This window comes from Gobio gobio (assembly GCF_949357685.1).
Source record: "Gobio gobio genome assembly, chromosome: 22".
Classification (NCBI taxonomy): Eukaryota; Metazoa; Chordata; class Actinopteri; order Cypriniformes; family Gobionidae; genus Gobio; species Gobio gobio.
The window spans coordinates 10,048,527-10,067,335 of NC_137118.1; the positions used below are offsets into that span (position 1 = coordinate 10,048,527).

The 18,809-nt window shown below is 37.4% G+C and overlaps 1 protein-coding gene across 1 annotated transcript in view; it reads right to left on the reverse strand.

The window, feature by feature from the left end:
• Positions 1 to 18,809, reverse strand: part of grm5a (glutamate receptor, metabotropic 5a) — a gene marked incomplete at both ends in the record, with an annotated part of 38,955 nt that overhangs the window by 12,829 nt on the left and 7,317 nt on the right. Inside the window, 2 exons of the mRNA XM_079803927.1 lie at positions 1,762 to 1,997; positions 15,417 to 15,666. Of these exons, the coding sequence (XP_079660053.1) occupies positions 1,762 to 1,997; positions 15,417 to 15,666 (486 nt within the window). The remainder of the gene's footprint in view (positions 1 to 1,761; positions 1,998 to 15,416; positions 15,667 to 18,809) is intronic.

Sequence of the window (18,809 nt, forward strand, 5' to 3'; positions counted from 1 at the left end):
TGGATGATGAATAGCTGATTGAATAGATGGAATAAAATACTAACGTATCGTTGGGTGGATGGATGTATAGATAGACGGATAGATTAATAAATGATGAATAGTTGAATGAATAGATTAAATGAAAGATGGGAGGGTGGATGTATGGATGTATGGATGGATGGATAGATGGAAGGATGAATGAATGAATGATAAGTTAAATTAATAGATGGAATGAAATATGGATGGACGACTGTTGGAATGGATGGAGGGATAATGAATAGTTGAATAAATAGATGGAATGAAATATGGGTGGATGGATGACTGGAGGAATGGATGGATGGATAATGAATAGTTGAATAAATAGATGGAATGAAATATGGGTGGATGGAGAGACTAACAGACTGATGGATGGAAGATGATGGATAGATGGACGACTGGAAGAATGGATGGATGGATGGATACTGAATAGTTGAATAAATAGATGGAATGAAAGATGGGTGGGTGGATGGATGGAAGGAAGGATGAATAGAATAACAAACTGATGGATGGAAGATGATAGATGGATGGACGACTGGAGGAATGGATGGATGGATAATGAATAGTTGAATAAATAGATGGAATAAAATATGAGTGGATGGATGGAAGGATGAATAGACTAACAGACTGATGGATGGAAGATGATGGATGGATGGATGGATGGATGGACGGATAATGAATAATTGAACAAATAGATGGAATGAAAGATGGGTGGATGGATGGATGAATGAATGAATGATAAGTAAAATTAATAGATGGAATGAAATATGGATGGACGACTGGAGGAATGGATGGATGGATAATGAATAGTTAAATAAATAGATGGAATGAAATATGGGTGGATGGAGAGACTAACAGACTGATGGATGGAAGATGATGGATGGATGGATGGATGGATGGACGGACGGACGGATAATGCATAATTGAACAAATAGATGGAATGAAAGATGGGTGGATGGATGGATGGATGGATGGATGGATGAATGATAAGTTAAATTAATAGATGGAATGAAATATGGATGGATGACTGAAGGAATGGATGGATGGATAATGAATAGTTGAATAAATAGATGGAATGAAATATGGGTGGATGGAGAGACTAACAGACTGATGGATGGAAGATGATGGATGGATGGACGACTGGAGGAATGGATGGATGGATACTGAATAGTTGAATAAATAGATGGAATGGAAGATGGGTGGGTGGATGGATGGAAGGAAGGATGAATAGAATAACAAACTGATGGATGGAAGATGATGGATGGATGGACGACTGGAGGAATGGATGGATGGATAATGAATAGTTGAATAAATAGATGGAATGAAATATGGGTGGATGGATGGATGGAAGCATGAATTGACTAACAGACCGATGGATGGAAGATGATGGATGGATGGATGGATGGATGGATGGATGGATGGACGGATAATGAATAATTGAACAAATAGATGGAATGAAAGATGGGTGGATGGATGGATGGATGGAAGGATGGATAGACTAACAGACTGATGGATGGTAGATGATGGATAGATGGAATAATGAACAGGCAGGTGGATGGACAGACCTATATAGAGAGAGATGGATGGATAAACAGATGAATTGATGGAAAAACAAATGGATGTATACAGTATATGGTTGGATTGATGGATGGATTGACAAATGGATAGATGGATGAACTGAGTTAAAACGTCTTCAAATCATGTAAGCTGTGTGTCTGTCATGGCCAGGGATCATCTTCCACTCACTGGTGCAGGTCTTGTTGTATTTGACACTCTCTTGAGGATGACCCTTCAGCCGGCACTGGAAGCGGTGCTGCCAGAACTCAGGGAACCAGGGGTTCCGGATGTTTGTGTCCGGCTGCAGGTTCAGGTAGTAATCATCGAACCATGTGACGTAAGCAGACTGCAGCTTGATAGTGATTCCCCCTGCTGCCTCCCTCTGGAAGCCATCCGTGACGTCATATCGGTCAGCCCAACCATCGCTGCAAAGTGTGCAAGAGACAAGTGAGTAATGAGTGGCTTTTTTATAGAACAACCTCCCTTGAGACAGTCAGGGAGCCTCCCAGTCCAAACTGACCCACATAACAGCCAAACGCCTAGTAGTAATGACCAGGTTACACTATGAATTAGGTCTTGAAGACACAGCCGGACAGTTTTTCACACTGACAGTACTGTCACACACTCTGGCGGCCATAATAAACCTCTCCATGAGATGTATATGTGCCAAGACTTCCCTATTAAGCATCAAAGGGATCTTTGGATGGCAAGATATGAGTCTATCTTTTCCTCCTCCTTTATATATATATATAAAAAACTATACTTTTCAGCATCCTCTCCATCTATATGTTCTCTAACACTTCCTAAACTCACAGCGTTAAATGTTACACAACTCAGCAGTGTGTGGGAGGTATCATTTTTGTTCTCATGGTAGGTAAGGAGAGGCTTTCATAACTTGTCCTTGGAGGCAAAAGCAATGGGAGGGAAAGCATAGAGGAGCACATAAGCAGGAGCTTGAATCATCTCATGGAAAAGAGCTGAACAGCTCAGTAAACCCACACACTGACCCCAGCGGGTCAGCCTCACTCTGCCCACTGCTGCTGCAGGAAAACTTACAAAGACAACAAAAATGCCAACGCAAAGGCGCCACAGTCTTTACAAAGATGTCTGACAGCATTTACAGCACATTAAAGCATCTTGTACATACCGCAAAATGATGCAGGGTCGATTTATGAAATATTTGCTTTATGCAATTGATATAGTTGAGTAGAACATTTCTCACTTGTTCTTTGTGTTACAACGTGCGTATGAGACAATTAAAAGAGAAATATTTGAATAGTACATGAATACAGTACCTTAATCTTTTGAACGTTCGGTTTTTAAATGAACTTGTTTAAAACACTGATTCAATGATTTGTTTGTGTTAGCAGGAAATACTCAAATTTCGGTCTGATGAAAGTTCCTCAGATCGAAACCCCCCCCCAAAAAAACCCTAAAGCCAATTCAGTTCAAATGCAATAATAATATCAAGCTTGAATATCTTCTGGAAAATAAAGTATTGAGAATCATTTTTCCTATGTGCTCTATAGTGGACTAGTCCATTTATGACTATGGTTAGACTTCATAAAATGTAAAAAAAAAAAAAAAAAAAAAAAAAAAATATATATATATATATATATATATATATATATATATATATATATATATATATTACGTTTACATGTGCAAAAAGTAAATTTATCAATTTTCAATCACATTCGAGATTATTATTATTATGTTTATTTTATTCAACCAGATTCGGAAAAACCAGATCACCAAAATCTGGATTTAGCGAGAATAAAAAAAATTAAAAAATAATAATCATAAAAAGTATGCTTTATAAAAGTATTATATATATATAGTCATGTGAGAAAGAAAGGACAGAGTTTTAGAACGTTCAAATCCTTTTAGAATTTGATGGTTTTACGTATCAGAACCATATAAAAATCATCTGGTCGTTAGCAGGTCTTTAAAAACAGCCTCAGATGAACAACAACATATGACATATTACACCGTGTCATTATTTATTTAACAAAAACAAGGCCAAAATGCAAAAGCCATGGGACAAACCAAGTACACCATTTGATTAAATTGCTTGTAGAACCACTTTTAGCAGCAATAAGTTTAAGGAATGGTTTTCTGTATGACAGTATCTCTCATCGTTCTGGAGAAATTTTGGCTTGCTCTTCTTCAAAATGTTGCTTCAGTTCATTGAGGTTTGTAGGGTTTTTGTTTATGGTTTGTTTATTGTTTGTAGGGTTTTTGATCTCTTAACTGCAGACACTGAAATAACATACACTGTGTGGTACAGTACAAACATTTTGAGTGTCCCTTATAAAGAACCACGATTGCCCCCCCCCCCCCCCCCATTTTTGTCCTTCATTATGTTCAAACAATTCAAAAAGCCATTATTTTATTTTCTTCACATTATTTGTTCTAGTTCCCTCACAGTCTTTTTCAGCTGATAGGGCCATCAGGGGAGGGTCTTTACAGGTGTGAAAAACACCAATATTCATGATGATTAACAAAACATGTCTTACAAAATTTAAATCAATATATTGCTTTATGTGCAACACATATACATTGTCTTGAAGCAAAAATTCTAGCCTACTTGATCCAATTTTCAAAAGTCTTGTGAACAAATATTCAGTAATATTTCAGTGACTTATTTTTTTGTTCTTTCACAAACCACGCATAAACGTCATTTTCTCAAAACTACAAACTTTTAAATACATGCTGCTCACATATTATTGTAGCAGAGTTTGTGCTGAATACAGAGTAATCAGACTTTAGCCATGCAAACAGTACAAGTAACAGAAATAAGCTCAAATGTCAGGGCATGTCAAAACACATCCAGGGCCCAGAAAACACCACAGGAGTACACTTTAAAATGAAAACGACCCCATGACTTACTCACCCTCAAGCCGTCCTATGTGTATATGACTTTCCTCTGTCAGACGAACACAATCAGAGTTATGTTAATAATAATTGATATAGGTTGCTATGTGCAAATACAATCGTTTTAAGAAATCCTTTGTACCAACGTCGATTAGACTTTTAAATAAGTAGTATGTATTTTTATACAAGTGATGTTGTTTTTATGCAAGCAATCTTTGTATGTGTATGGTTTGTGTGTATTATGTCTTTGATCAATGTATGTGTATGTGGGCACCAGAGTCCAAGACAAATTTCCCCATTGGGGACAATAAAGCGCATTAAATTGAATTGAATAAATATCCTGGCTCTTCCAAGCTTTATAATGGCAGTGAACGGGGCCCAAAGGTTTAAAGCTCAAAAAAGTGCAATCCGTCCATCATAAATGTAATCCACGCGGCTCTGGGGGTTAATTAAGGCCTTCTGAAGCAAATCGATGGGGTTTTGTTAGAAAAATATCCATATTTAAAACTTTATAAAGTAAAATATCTAGCTTCCGCCAGATCGCCTTCCATATTCAATTTAAGAAGAAACTGTAACGCCTCTCTTTGTGCTGATATGCTGTGTTTAGTTTTCGCCTAAATTGGCGCTGTGCATTATGACCAAAGATCTCCACTTTGGTCTCGTCTGTCCAAAGGACAAGGTCTTGAGGTTTGTTCAGATCTAACTTTGCAAACCTAAGCCGTGCTGCCATGTTCTTTTTTAGAGAGAAGAAGCTTTCTCCTGGCAACCCTTCCAAACATGGCATACTTGTCCCGTCTTTTTCTAATTGTACTGCCATGAACTTTAATAACTTTAACATAACAGCCTGTAGAGTCTGAGGTGTAGTTCTTGGGTGTTTTGTGATTTCTCTGAGCATTGCACAGTTTAACCTTGGGGGGAATTTACTGGGACGTCCAATCCTGGGAAGATTGGCAACTGTCTTGAACGTTTTCCACTTGTGAATAATCTTCCTTACTGTAGAATAATGGATTTCAAATTGTTTGGAAATGGCTGATGTCTTTCCTCCTTGGCATTGTGGTAACACACAATTGAATGCTCTAGACCAGCAAACTTCTGCTTTTATAGAGGTGATCACACTAGCTGATGATAAAAGAGATTTGATTAGCACCGCCTAAATGCTACTTACCCTCTTAATTCCTATGGAAGCAATAAGGGTGTACTTAGTTTGTCACCCATGGCTTTTCCATTTCGGCCTAGTTTTTGTTAAATAATCATGTGTTGTTGTTCATCTGAGGTTGGACTAATTTTAAGACCTGCCAAGAACCAGATGATTTTTTATTATGTCCTGATACATAAAACCATAGAATTCAATAGGGTGTCCTTTCTTTTTCACATCACGCAGACACATGACTGTATGCTTTATATATCAATGTTTCAGGAAAAACATGTGGGTGTTTCACGTTTTGGAATCTACACGAATCACAGTTTTAATCCGTTAACAATTAGCCCACAGAGGAATGACACGCACTCACTTATGTGGGATGCTGCTGTAATAAGGACAGAAAATAATATCAGATTTACACCAACAAATGCTGCAAATAAGCTGCAAAGTGAGACTGATGATTAAATTAAGGTTACATTTTTATCCATCCCCGGGGTGGAGTCAGATCAGCCATCATCGGCTACGGATCAGCTCTTGTGCACACTTCACTGATGAACAATTCGACAGATAATACAACAGAATACAATACAGTGTCTATACACGCTCACTAGAGACAGATGGCTGGGCACAGTCTGCAAACTGCTCGTTAGTAAATAATTGAAAGCCATTCAGTTGTGAAACGGCAGAGCCTGGACATCACTGCTTTCGTGGCTGTCAATAGGCTGCTGAGAGCAGATGTTGTCAGACAGACTTTCGTAACAATTGTTTTACAAATCTTTGAAGCATGAACAAAAAAATGCTTTAGGTCATCACATTAAAAATAACATTTAAATTGGATAATGTTCAGACTTTTGAGCTTTGAAGTGCTGGAAAAAGTTGGGAAGTACTTGAAAGTCTTTGAAAAGTCCTTCAATCTTATAACAATGGTCTATAATTGTCTAATTTGCTGGGTTATAATCAAAGCTATATGCGATTCGTCTTTGGACGCACTAGACAGACACTCGTCGTATTTTAAGTTGGGTGAATTTTTTTTTCTTTTTCGCCATCGCTATAGAGTAGTGCAGGTATGACAGCACTTTGTAGGCCAAAACGTGGAAGCGAGTTAGCATTTTAGCACTTCCGGTTCCCTCGTCCTGAAGTCAATGAGTGTTTTGAATGGGGTTTTGGTTAAATGGCTGAAATAAGGTCTGTGGTGAACACAAGCTCAAGACACTTTCACGTTTTACTCTACGACATCAAATACATCAGTATTACCCCACTCGTGTTTTTTTTAAGCTGTTACTTGCAGGGATGCAAACGGGTGAGGGGTAAAAAAGGGTGAGAACATTGCGTGGATAGAGAAAATATTCTGCGACATCGGGACACTTTTTTAAAATTTCTTTTTTTATATATTTTTACTTTTCATGCTCATTTCTAGTCACTATTTTGTATCTTTGCACCTGCCTGAAAACTAATTCTAACAGTTAAAAGGTCAAAAGTTTTTGTGTTTTATGTAGGGCAAAACAACCCTTTAAAAAAAGGATTCAATAGATGTGGGAGCTGAATACATACACAAAACAAAAACAAGACGACAACAACCAGATAAAATGTATGTTGGAAATCATCTTAGCTTCTTTATTAACACTCAAAACTGAAAACTGAAGATCCCACTGGCTACAAATGCATCAATTTGGGATACTTTGTACACCACCTCGTAAGTTAAACTCTATTTCTTCTGACATTTAGCAACCAGAATTTCAAAGACCCGCTTCCTTTGTTTTGCTGCATGTCTCAGCCTTGCCCATTTTTCTTTGATGCATTTATTTTCATTTTTTATTTGTATTTATTTTATTTTTGTATTACCTTGTAAGTGACTCTTCACAAAGCGAGAAAAAAAAGATCAGCCTCATCTGTGATAATTATCTTGATGGAAAAAACGTGTAAGTATCCTAAATTTTGTTGATCACAGAGCTTGTTTTTTTGCGATAATCCAAAAGCCTATGGGACAATCCTATTGGGTTTTTTCTCGAGGGAACCAGTGTGATGCTAACGGCCGGTTGGCCTACAAAATGACGTCATACCTGCGCCACTCTATATCTTTGCATGAATTTCAATTCCATGCATTTCAAATTGTCAAATGGCTTCAATATGTGAAGATGTGCTTGTTGTGGTATTTGAGGATGGCTGCTGCAGCAGCATGTATAGTGTTAGCAATGAAAGAACGTATGTGGGACAATTGACGACATCATCAGAGTTTGCCATATGGCTTTTGGTGAATTGACACCACCGAGTGTAGGGTTAATGAAAGAATGCCAATGAAGCAAACGTGCATATGCAGGGTATTACATGAATGAATGAAGTCAGAAATCAAGCGAGATACCAAAGAAAGTACGTGGAGCTTCTTTTTTTTTTTAAATGTCTTGAGACACTTTATCACATTTGCAGCCACATAGAGATCAAGTAACTGGAACAGAGACACAGTGGCCATATTCTTATTGAACCAAAGAAAAAAATCTCAACACTCGGCTACCTTCCCTGGAGCTGGTGTCTGCCACCTCATCAAACAAACACACACACACACTCGGTCATCCACTCAAGCACACACAAATGCACCTCACCCACGCATACACACACACACACACACACACACACACACACACACACACACACACACACACACACACACACACACACACACACACACACACACACACACACACACACACACACACACACACACACACACACACACACACACACTCACAGTCACTGGCACTGGCACTGGCACCCCCATAAACATGGCATCTTCTTTCAACCCATCCAGGCTGTCTGGAATGCCCAGAGGCCCAGAATAAAGACCATGACACCATTTTCTGAAATAGATCCTCCTCAAATATTCAGAAACGACATAAATAAGCAAAATATAGGCCCTTACCACAGAACAAATCCTGTTAAACTTCACCAAAACAAAGATTTTCCAGATGCATGCAGTTTGATATTACATCTGATTACAAAGTTATTAAAAGAGCTGATCTCGAAACAATGGAGCTTGTTTGTGATTTGAAAAAACATGGACAAATGATTGGATATTAAATCTGGATTAAATCAAAATTTCACTAAAATATTTGGTAACACTTTATTTTAAGGTGAAGTAGTTACACGTTACTACATGTACTTACTATAGTAATAACAGTAAATTATGCGTAATTACGAGTAACTAACCCTAAACCATACCCTAGCCCTAACGTAATGCTATAGTAACTACATGTAGTTAATTAATATTACTCAGTAATTATTTGAGAATGTACATTGTAACTACGTCACCTTAAAATAAAGTGTAACCAAATATTTCTTTAGAGAAGTAGTGACAAATATTCACAGAACATGCTTAAAAAATCTCAGTGATTTTTGGAGATTTTAACTTACAATTGTTACCTTAAGGCTGCGTGTCCAGCAAATACTTTACATTGTATCGGCATTTTTATATAGAATCAATACAGAAACAAACTATCTGTTAAATGAGATACTAGTAACACTTCCGCGGATATTCCGTATCATAATAAGCAGTCTCAACTGAAAAAACGTTGCGCTGCCAAAACGCTCTCAAGCGCCCACAGCGAGAAGTTTTCAGCAGAGCGCCTAGCGTTTTCAGCTGGCTTTGGTGGACACGCGGCCTACTAAAGGTGCAGTATGTAAGAATGAAAGCTAGTGGTTGAAATTGGTACTGCAGTCTAAATTCAAAATATTGTTTGCCCCGCCCCCTCCTCCACAGACACAACGCTCACACGGGTTGCCAGTTTGGGGACACGCAACAGGAGCGAGCACTTTTGACAATGGAAGGCGGGGAGACTTGCACACTGTAAGTTGATGAGTTGATTTATCCGCGTTTTAATATTACCGCTCATAGAGATTTTTAGATGAGTACTAAGGCTTTTTTAGGTCAGGTAGAATCTGCGATCTCTGATGCAGTTTGTTTGCTGGCTTCCATGGCTGCAATACGCTGATTTTTCTGCCAACTGGCAACCTGGGGTGTCGAAATACTATTGGATAAACTGGCAGTGTGCGGTTTCACACAGAGCAAAACAAAAACAGACATTCTTACACGGAACGCACATTTCAAAGTAGAATAACTGGATGTAGCATTGTTTTTCAGAGAAACGAGTAGGTGAACTCAGCATGTTCCCTAAATATCTGCAAACATATTATGGCATTTTTAAGCTTGAGTACAGTCAGAAACTTACATACAGTACCTTTAAAGAGCTGTTTTTGGTAAATTAAATAAAGCTGAAATAAAATAGTGGATGAAAAACTACAAAAAAATTAAGAAACTTAAATGAAAATTAGAAATGTTGTCTTGGCTTGGTTTATTAACTGAAATAAATAAGTTTAAGTCGAAGTACTAAAATTACTAAAACAAACTGAAATTAAAATAAATGAAAGCTATATAGAAATATTAAAAAGCAATGTGAATGAAAAATGAGAGCTAATTCAAATTATTCATAAATATTAATAAATACTATAATAGCATATAAATAATACTAAAATAACACTGTACTTTGTTAATTCAGGTTGATTCAGTGATATTAAAAATATCAGCTGCTCCTTTTCGAGGTTATCATTGTGGACCACCCGCATATTTATTTGGTATATGTTTTACAATATTTTTGACTATAAAACCCATTCATTTAGCTGTCACAATTTTTAGGTTGCCAGTTGAAGGTATGATATATCAGTAATTATATATTTCCCCCCCATAATTTACATTTTTTTATTTTTTCAGCCCATTTGATGTAAGCTCATCCTTAAAGGTGAAGTGTGCACAAAACAGAACTGCAAAAAATAATGTTTTCCCAAAACACTCCCAACAGCCCCAGCGTGTCTTCCATTGTTGGTTGAACAGGTAATCCCATCCCAAAAATACACCATAGGTTGAGCCAGATATTGTCGATACTCATCCAAACTTCCTTATAGTCATCTCTGCATATAAAACTGGGATAACTGGGAATTTTAAGTTTGAAAAAATGACACTTCACCTTTAAGATTTTAAAAAATGGTCCTCACATCCACCAATGAGCGAATGTCTAAATACCAAACCAAAGAGCTCCTGAACAGAAGCAGAAATTGGAGGGATTATTCTTAGTTTAATATCTCAAAGACATAATACATTATTTCAGTCCTTAATATCCATAATAAGCGATTTATTAATGGAACAGTGAGAACTGAATTGGGGGTGAAGCTAAAAATAGGTCATTTAGATGTCACACTCCAGGAGATTAAAAATGGGAAGAATCATTTCTTACTTCATTTGACACTATGAATATCATGTGCACATTTTTCAAGATGTCGATGCCAAGTCAGACTCTTAAAATACTCGTTTCACAGCATCTGTCAAATATCAATTAATTGAATGGCAAATTAGTAATCTTGCACAAATAGCTGGATGCGCTTGTTAGATATCGTTGAAATGTAAGAGTGTTTAAGAGACAATCTGTACTTGTTGAAACAGATACAGCGTTACAGAATTATTTAGGTGTCACTACACCTCTCAAGTCTTGATTACAGAATCAATAGGCTCACTCAAGAGGAGTTATTATCATAACACAAATCAAGTGCCTATCACTAAAACAATTATAAATCACATACCTTGCGTCAGTGGTGGATGATTGTTCACTATAATGGTGATGATGATGGTGATGGCAACAATTGTGGTGATAACAGACAGAAAGATGAGCCTTGCTTCCATGTTTTGATCCATCTTGATTTTGTCTCTCACGCACACATACAAGCAAAGAGTTGCAGATGATGATCAACAGGCGTGGGTGGACATTCAAAAGGTAAACACAGTCTCTTTGAGATACCTACAGAACTGCCTGATGGGGTGGCCCTATCTGACCCCTCAATATCTGTGGAAAAAGCACTAATTGAACACAAGATAACAGGCAGTAAAGAAGATACAGAAGATAGGGGTCGCTGGGGCTGGTTGTCACATGCGCTATATCTCAGAAACCACTGTATGGTTTTGAATCAAACATACAAAAACAGAAATGTATGTTTACTCTAGGTTTATCAATGTGTTGTCAGAGCAAGTTCTCTCATGTGTATAATTTTATACAATTGATGAATTATAATAAATGTTGGCAAAACAATGGTTTTTTTTGTTTATATATGTTATGTTATAAATGTTTGCGTTCTCTCAAGAATGTTTGCGTTCCCTCACAAAATGTTTGCATTCTCTCAAGAAACTTTGCGTTCCCTCACAAAATGTTTGCGTTCTCTCGAGAAACTTTGCGTTTCCTCACAAAATGTTTGCGTTCTCTCGAGAAACTTTGCGTTTCCTCACAAAATGTTTGCTTTCTCTCAAGAAACTTTGCGTTCTCTCACAAAATGTTTGCGTTCTCTCGAGAAACTTTGCGTTCACTCACAAAATGTTTGCATTCTCTCAAGAAACTTTGCGTTCCCTCACAAAATGTTTGCGTTCTCTCGAGAAACTTTGCGTTTCCTCACAAAATGTTTGCGTTCTCTCGAGAAACTTTGCGTTTCCTCACAAAATGTTTGCGTTCTCTCAAGAAACTTTGCGTTTCCTCACAAAATGATTGCGTTCTCTCAAGAAACTTTGCGTTCCCTCACAAAATGTTTGCATTCTCTCAAGAAACTTTGCGTTCCCTCACAAAATGTTTGCATTCTCTCGAGAAGCTTTGCGTTTCCTCACAAAATGTTTGCGTTCTCTCGAGAAACTTTGCGTTTCCTCACAAAATGTTTGCTTTCTCTCAAGAAACTTTGCGTTCCCTCACAAAATGTTTGCATTCTCTCAAGAAACTTTGCGTTTCCTCACAAAATGTTTGCTTTCTCTCAAGAAACTTTGCGTTCCCTCACAAAATGTTTGCGTTTTCTCGAGAAACTTTGCTTTTCCTCACAAAATGTTTGCATTCTCTCAAGAAACTTTGCGTTCCCTCACAAATGTTTTGTGTTCTCTCGCAAAATGTTTACGTTCTCTCAAGAAACTTTGCGTTCCCTCACAAATAGTTTGTTCCCCGGAGAAACTGCGTTCTCTCACAAAATGTTTGCGTTCTCTCGAGAAACTTTGCGTTTCCTTACAAAATGTTTGCGTTCTCTCGAAAAACTTTACGTTCTCTCACAAAATGTTTGTGTTCTCTCAAGAAACTTTGCGTTTCCTCACAAAATGTTTGCATTCTCTCAAGAAACTTTGCGTTTCCTCACAAAATGTTTGCGTTCTCTCGAGAAACTTTGCTTTTCCTCACAAAATGTTTGCATTCTCTCAAGAAACTTTGCGTTCCCTCACAAAATGATTGCGTTCTCTCAAGAAACTTTGCGTTTCCTCACAAAATGTTTGCGGTCTCTCAAGAAACTTTGCGTTCCCTCACAAAATGTTTGCGTTCTCTCGAGAAACTTTGCGTTCCCTCACATAATATTTGCATTCTCTCAAGAAACTTTGCGTTCCCTCACAAAATGTTTGCATTCTCTCGAGAAACTTTGCGTTCCCTCACAAAATGTTTGCGTTCTCTCGAGAAACTTTGCATTTCCTCACAAAATGTTTGCGTTCTCTCGAGAAACTTTGCGTTTCCTCACAAAATTTTTGCGTTCTCTCAAGAAACTTTGCGTTCCCTCACAAAATGTTTGCATTCTCTCAAGAAACTTTGCGTTCCCTCACAAAATATTTGCATTCTCTCAAGAAACTTTGCGTTCCCTCACAAAATGTTTGCGTTCTCTCGAGAAACTTTGCGTTCCCTCACAAAATGTTTGCGTTCTCTCGAGAAACTTTGCGTTTCCTCACAAAATGTTTGCGTTCTCTCGAGAAACTTTGCGTTTCCTCACAAAATGTTTGCATTCTCTCAAGAAACTTTGCGTTCCCTCACAAAATGTTTGCTTTCTCTCAAGAAACTTTGCGTTCCCTCACAAAATGTTTGCGTTCTCCCGAGAAACTTTGCGTTCCCTCACAAAATGTTTGCATTCTCTCAAGAAACTTTGCGTTCCCTCACAAAATGTTTGCGTTCTCTCAAGAAACTTTGCGTTCCCTCACAAAATGTTTGCATTCTCTAGAGAAAATTTGCGTTTCCTCACAAAATGTTTGCATTCTTTCAAGAAACTTTGCGTTCCCTCACACAATGTTTGCGTTCTCTCAAGAAACTTTGCGTTCCCTCACAAAATGTTTGCATTCTCTAGAGAAAATTTGCGTTTCCTCACAAAATGTTTGCATTCTTTCAAGAAACTTTGCGTTCCCTCACAAATGTTTTGTGTTCTCTCGCAAAATGTTTGCGTCCTCCAAGAAACTTTGCGTTCCCTCACAAATAGTTTGTTCCCCGGAGAAACTGCGTTCTCTCACAAAATGTTTGCGTTCTCTCGAGAAACTTTACGTTCTCTCACAAAATGTTTGTGTTCTCTCAAGAAACTTTGCGTTCCCTCACAAAATGTTTGCGTTCTCTCGAGAAACTTTACGTTCTCTCACAAAATGTTTGTGTTCTCTCAAGAAACTTTGCGTTCCCTCACAAAATGTTTGCGTTCTCTCGAGAAACTTTGCGTTCCCTCACAAAATGTTTGCGTTCTCTAGAGAAACTTTACGTTCTCTCACAAAATGTTTGCATTCTCTCAAGAAACTTTGCGTTCCCTCACAAATTTTTTGTTCTCTCGCAAAATGTTTGCATTCTCTCAAGAAACTTTGCGTTTCCTCACAAATTGTTTGTGTTCCCTTAAGAAACTTTGTGTTCCCTCACAAATAGTTTGTTCCCCCGAGAAACTTTACGTTCTCTCACAAAATGTTTGTGTTCTCTTGACAAACTTTGCGTTTCCTCACAAAATGTTTGCGTTCCCTTAAAAACTTTGCGTTCCCTCACAAAATGTTTGCGTTCTCTCAAGAAACTTTGCGTTTCCTCACAAATTGTTTGTTCCCTTAAGAAACTTTGCGTTCCCTCACAAAATGTTTGCGTTCTCTCGACAAACTTTTCATTTCCTCACAAAATGTTTGCGTTCCCTTAAAAAACTTTGCGTTCCCTCACAAAATATTTGGGTTCTCTCAAGAAACTTTGCGTTTCCTCACATTATTTGTTCCCTTAAGAAACTTTATGTTCTCTCACAAAATGTTTGTGTTCTCTCGAGAAACTTTGCGTTCCCTCACAAAATGTTTGCGTTCTCTCGAGAAACTTTGCGTTCCCTCACAAAATGTTTGTGTTCTCTCGAGAAACTTTGCGTTCCCTCACAAAATGTTTGCGTTCTCTCAAGAAACTTTATGTTCTCTCACAAAATGTTTGTTCTCTTGAGAAACTTTGCGTTCCCTCACAAAATGTTTGCGTTCTCTCGAGAAACTTTACGTTCCCTCACAAAATTTTTGTGTTCTCTTGAGAAACTTTGCATTCCCTCACAAATAGTTTGTTCCCCCGAGAAACTTTGCGTTCTCTCACAAATTGTTTGCGCTCCCTCACAAAATGTTTGCGTTCTCTCGAAAAACTTTGCGTTCCCTTGAGAAACTTTGTGTTCTCTCAAAAAATGTGTGCATTCCCTCATGACTATCCAACTATGTTATGTGTCTAAACAGAATGTAACATCCAAACATAACAAATCTACTCTGAGAAATATTCACTGGAGTGAAACAAGTGACAACTAGCCCCGGTCTCCCCTACAATCTTTCTCAAGTGTGCTGCAAAAGTAAGCGTTTCTAATACACCATCTAAACTTTGAGGAAAAAAATAGATTTGTTTTCTAAAACTGCCAAGAGTGCTTGCTACAGCTTACAGGCACAATTTCAGGAGTATTTTCTAGCTGTTTCTTTGATAACAAAGCAGCTGCCAAGAATATAAACCATGTGTGTATGGAGCACATGTGTTGGGTTACTCACCTGCCAACCAACAGGAACTCTCCAACTAGGCGGCGGCGTCTCATGGCCATGAGAATGCCACGTACGGTCATGCCCTCACAGAAGCACGCCACCACACGAGCTTTGGGCAGGTGGCTTCTGAGTTTATCGAGAAGACGGTCAAAACTCTGTTCTCCAGCATTGCTGTAGATCTTGTCAGAGTGGGCGATACAGATGCCCTCCTTTGCTGCCATGTCTTTGAAGGCCTCCATTCCACTCTCACCATAGTTCCCTGAAGAGTGAGAAATTGAATGATTTTTAAGCTTGAAACATGCTCTCTATGTTATGTATATTACAGTAGTGACCAAAAGTGATGTCCAGAGGGGATATTTGTTTTTAATGACCTACAAGTTCCATTAAACTGTCAAAATTTGAATAAAATTTGATCATTTTAAAATATTTTAAATATGTGGGATAGAACAAAACACTAAACAATAATATCTATACTACTACTTCCATATTACCACGAAATGATGAGTGGGCCACTGGAGGAAAGTGTGAGATTGTTTCTCAACAGAATTTTGAGCGATCATGGAAATGTAGATTTCTCATGAAATTACCCTTTCAAATTAGCCTAGAAATCTAGACGCACCCTAGCGGCAGCAAATCTCATTTGCAGCCAGGGTCGTCTAGCAACTCTCCATTGGCTTGCGAGCTGGAAAACTCTGGTCAGGCCAATCACATTGTGTATAGAGTCGGTGGGTGGGCTTAACATAATGACGGCAGAGTTGCGCGGTTCAGCGTGCTATTTGTAAACAAAGAAGCTGGCGAACAGTGGTCTTTCGAATCGGCTTTGGCCACGACTCTGGAAGACTTAAGCTTTTCTTTGAGAAAAGAACAAAGAACGGCACTGAAGTCCTTCTTAAAAAAGGAAGATGTGTTCGGAGTTTTGCCGACCGGATACGGCGAAAGTTTAATCTATCAACTAGCTCCGCTTCACCTTCTTCGTTGCTCTGGTTGGTTGTAGCGCTATCCCATTGCGCAAAGAGGGAATTTGAAAGGCAACCGTTTATCCCGCCCCTCAGATTGAGCCCTGCCAATGGTGAGTTCCCAGAACCAACATCTTGATGTGGGCCTTGCTTGTTAGGCTACTTTCAAACAGTTTGTTCTGTTGAACTAAAAAGTAATATAATGTCAGATTTACTGCAAAGACTCCAAAATAATCATTTCTATTCTATGAAAGTGTCCATGTTCTGTGCTTTGCTTCCTGGATATATTTAGTAAGAAACATAAATAGATTTCACTTTTTAGAAAAACTAATGAAAAACAGGCCATGGTGCCCCTCTTACACAAAGCGTCAGGGGTAAACTCCCCCAATTTACATAAAAATCAGGTCACCTACTTTTGTGTGAGGAATGTTCCCAGTCTTCACATTTTATGATGTGTGAATTTGATACAATTGCAGAGACGGCTTGATAAAAGGCTAACATACAGCTTAATTTCACCCAAAAATCAACTTTCACCGTTTCTTCCAAATCAATGCATAAAAATCTTAATTATATCTTGATTATGGGGCCTGGTAATAAAGATTACCAAAGAGTAAGCTTTGCTAGCAGTGAGCATACTGCGTAGTGGTTAACAGTCTGGACTCATAACCTAAAGGTTGCAGGTTCAAATTTGGCAGAGGTGTTATGTGAACTGTGAAGTTACTGTAAGATGCCCTATCACCACTGCGTCCCGGAGGAAAGCATGTAACCCCAGGTTGCTTTTAGCATTCCAGAGAGTACACTGTGTTTGAAAGGGGAAAAATGTCCATTGCTGTTCATCCTGACATGAGTTTCGAGGAACAGTACCAAGACAACATGGAGGGTGTTTGCTAAAAATGCAGCAGACGTTGGTCATTACTGTTATACTGTTAAATATATTTTAATGTTCCAATCAATAATGTCTCAATATATTAATAATGTACACTACCATAATGCTTGGTGCCAGTAAGATTTTTTTCAAAGATAAATTAATACTCTTATTTGGCAATTAAATGGAATTAAATTGCATTAAAATGTTCAAAAGTGACAGTAAATCCAATTATGTTTTATTTTATTATAATGCTCAAATGCTATTTCAAATCAATGCTGTTCTTTTGAACTTTCTGTTCATCAATGAATCATGGTTTCCATGATTCATTGATAATAGTAAGAAATGTTTCTTGAGCAGCAAATCACCATATCAGAATGATTTCTGAAGGATCATGTGACACTGAAGACTGGAATAATGATGGAGCTTTACCATCACAGGAATAAATTAAATTTTAAAATATATTCAAATAGAAATCAGTTATTTTAAATAATAATAATATTAGTTGTAATACAATTTCACAATATTATATTATATTAATTATATTATGAATAAAATAATACATATAAAAAATGCATTTATTTATGTTGTTTTTATATTATAAGTGTCTGAAAAATATATAATATTATATTTTTATTATATTATATATTATATTAGAATTTGGAATTCATTATCACAAATGACTCCAAGCACAATCTACCAAATATGCTTGAATAAAGGGTCAAGATGTCATTTTAAAATATATTCAAATAGAAATCAATTATTTTAAATAATAATATTAGTTGTAAGAATTACGGTTTTACTGTATATAATAAATGCAGAGACAAAAATAAAATCTTAGCAACCCCAAGCTTTTGAAAAGTAGAGTGTCTGTCTACATGATAAAATGTGAAATATTAACTATTATTTTAACACTTTCGCTTTAAATATGATCTTTTAACTATAACAAATGCCAAATAATAACAAAATCCTCCAGGAAATGAAACAACAACAACAACAAAATACGCAAGCATCAGTGCGTATTAGTAATACATTTGATAGATTCTGTGATTTTCTGTTTGCATAAATGACAGAATCAGTATGATAATATCGAAATTTGAAAAACAAGAGAATGAACTCTCAATCCCTCACTGTGCGATGATTTCGGTTATTTAGCAGCACACATTCTGTTCACTTTATTGCCATAATCAAGGCATAAGTGTGTCACCCATGTCTAACTTCATGACTATCAAATGCATCTCCTACTTCTGATGTCTTAGATTTGAGAAATGTACTTCCAAATGCACACGACTCCATCTCTAATCTCTCTCTCCAGGGAAGGACTTCTTCAAATCTTTCACTCCTCTGTGCCAGTTCGGTGAATTAATTCTCTTGCTGCGCTCAAACTTCACTAGAACCTTCTGTCTCAGATAAAAATGGACATATAATTAAAAAATCTGAGTTACATAATATTTTCCAGGCATTTCATCGATAAAGAGCAGAAAACAAGTGGTCTCACAATCCAATAGGTTGGTCAACAAGGAGCAATAACAAATGGGGCTAAAATGACCTCTGCACAAAGTTACAGAGATATTTTGATGA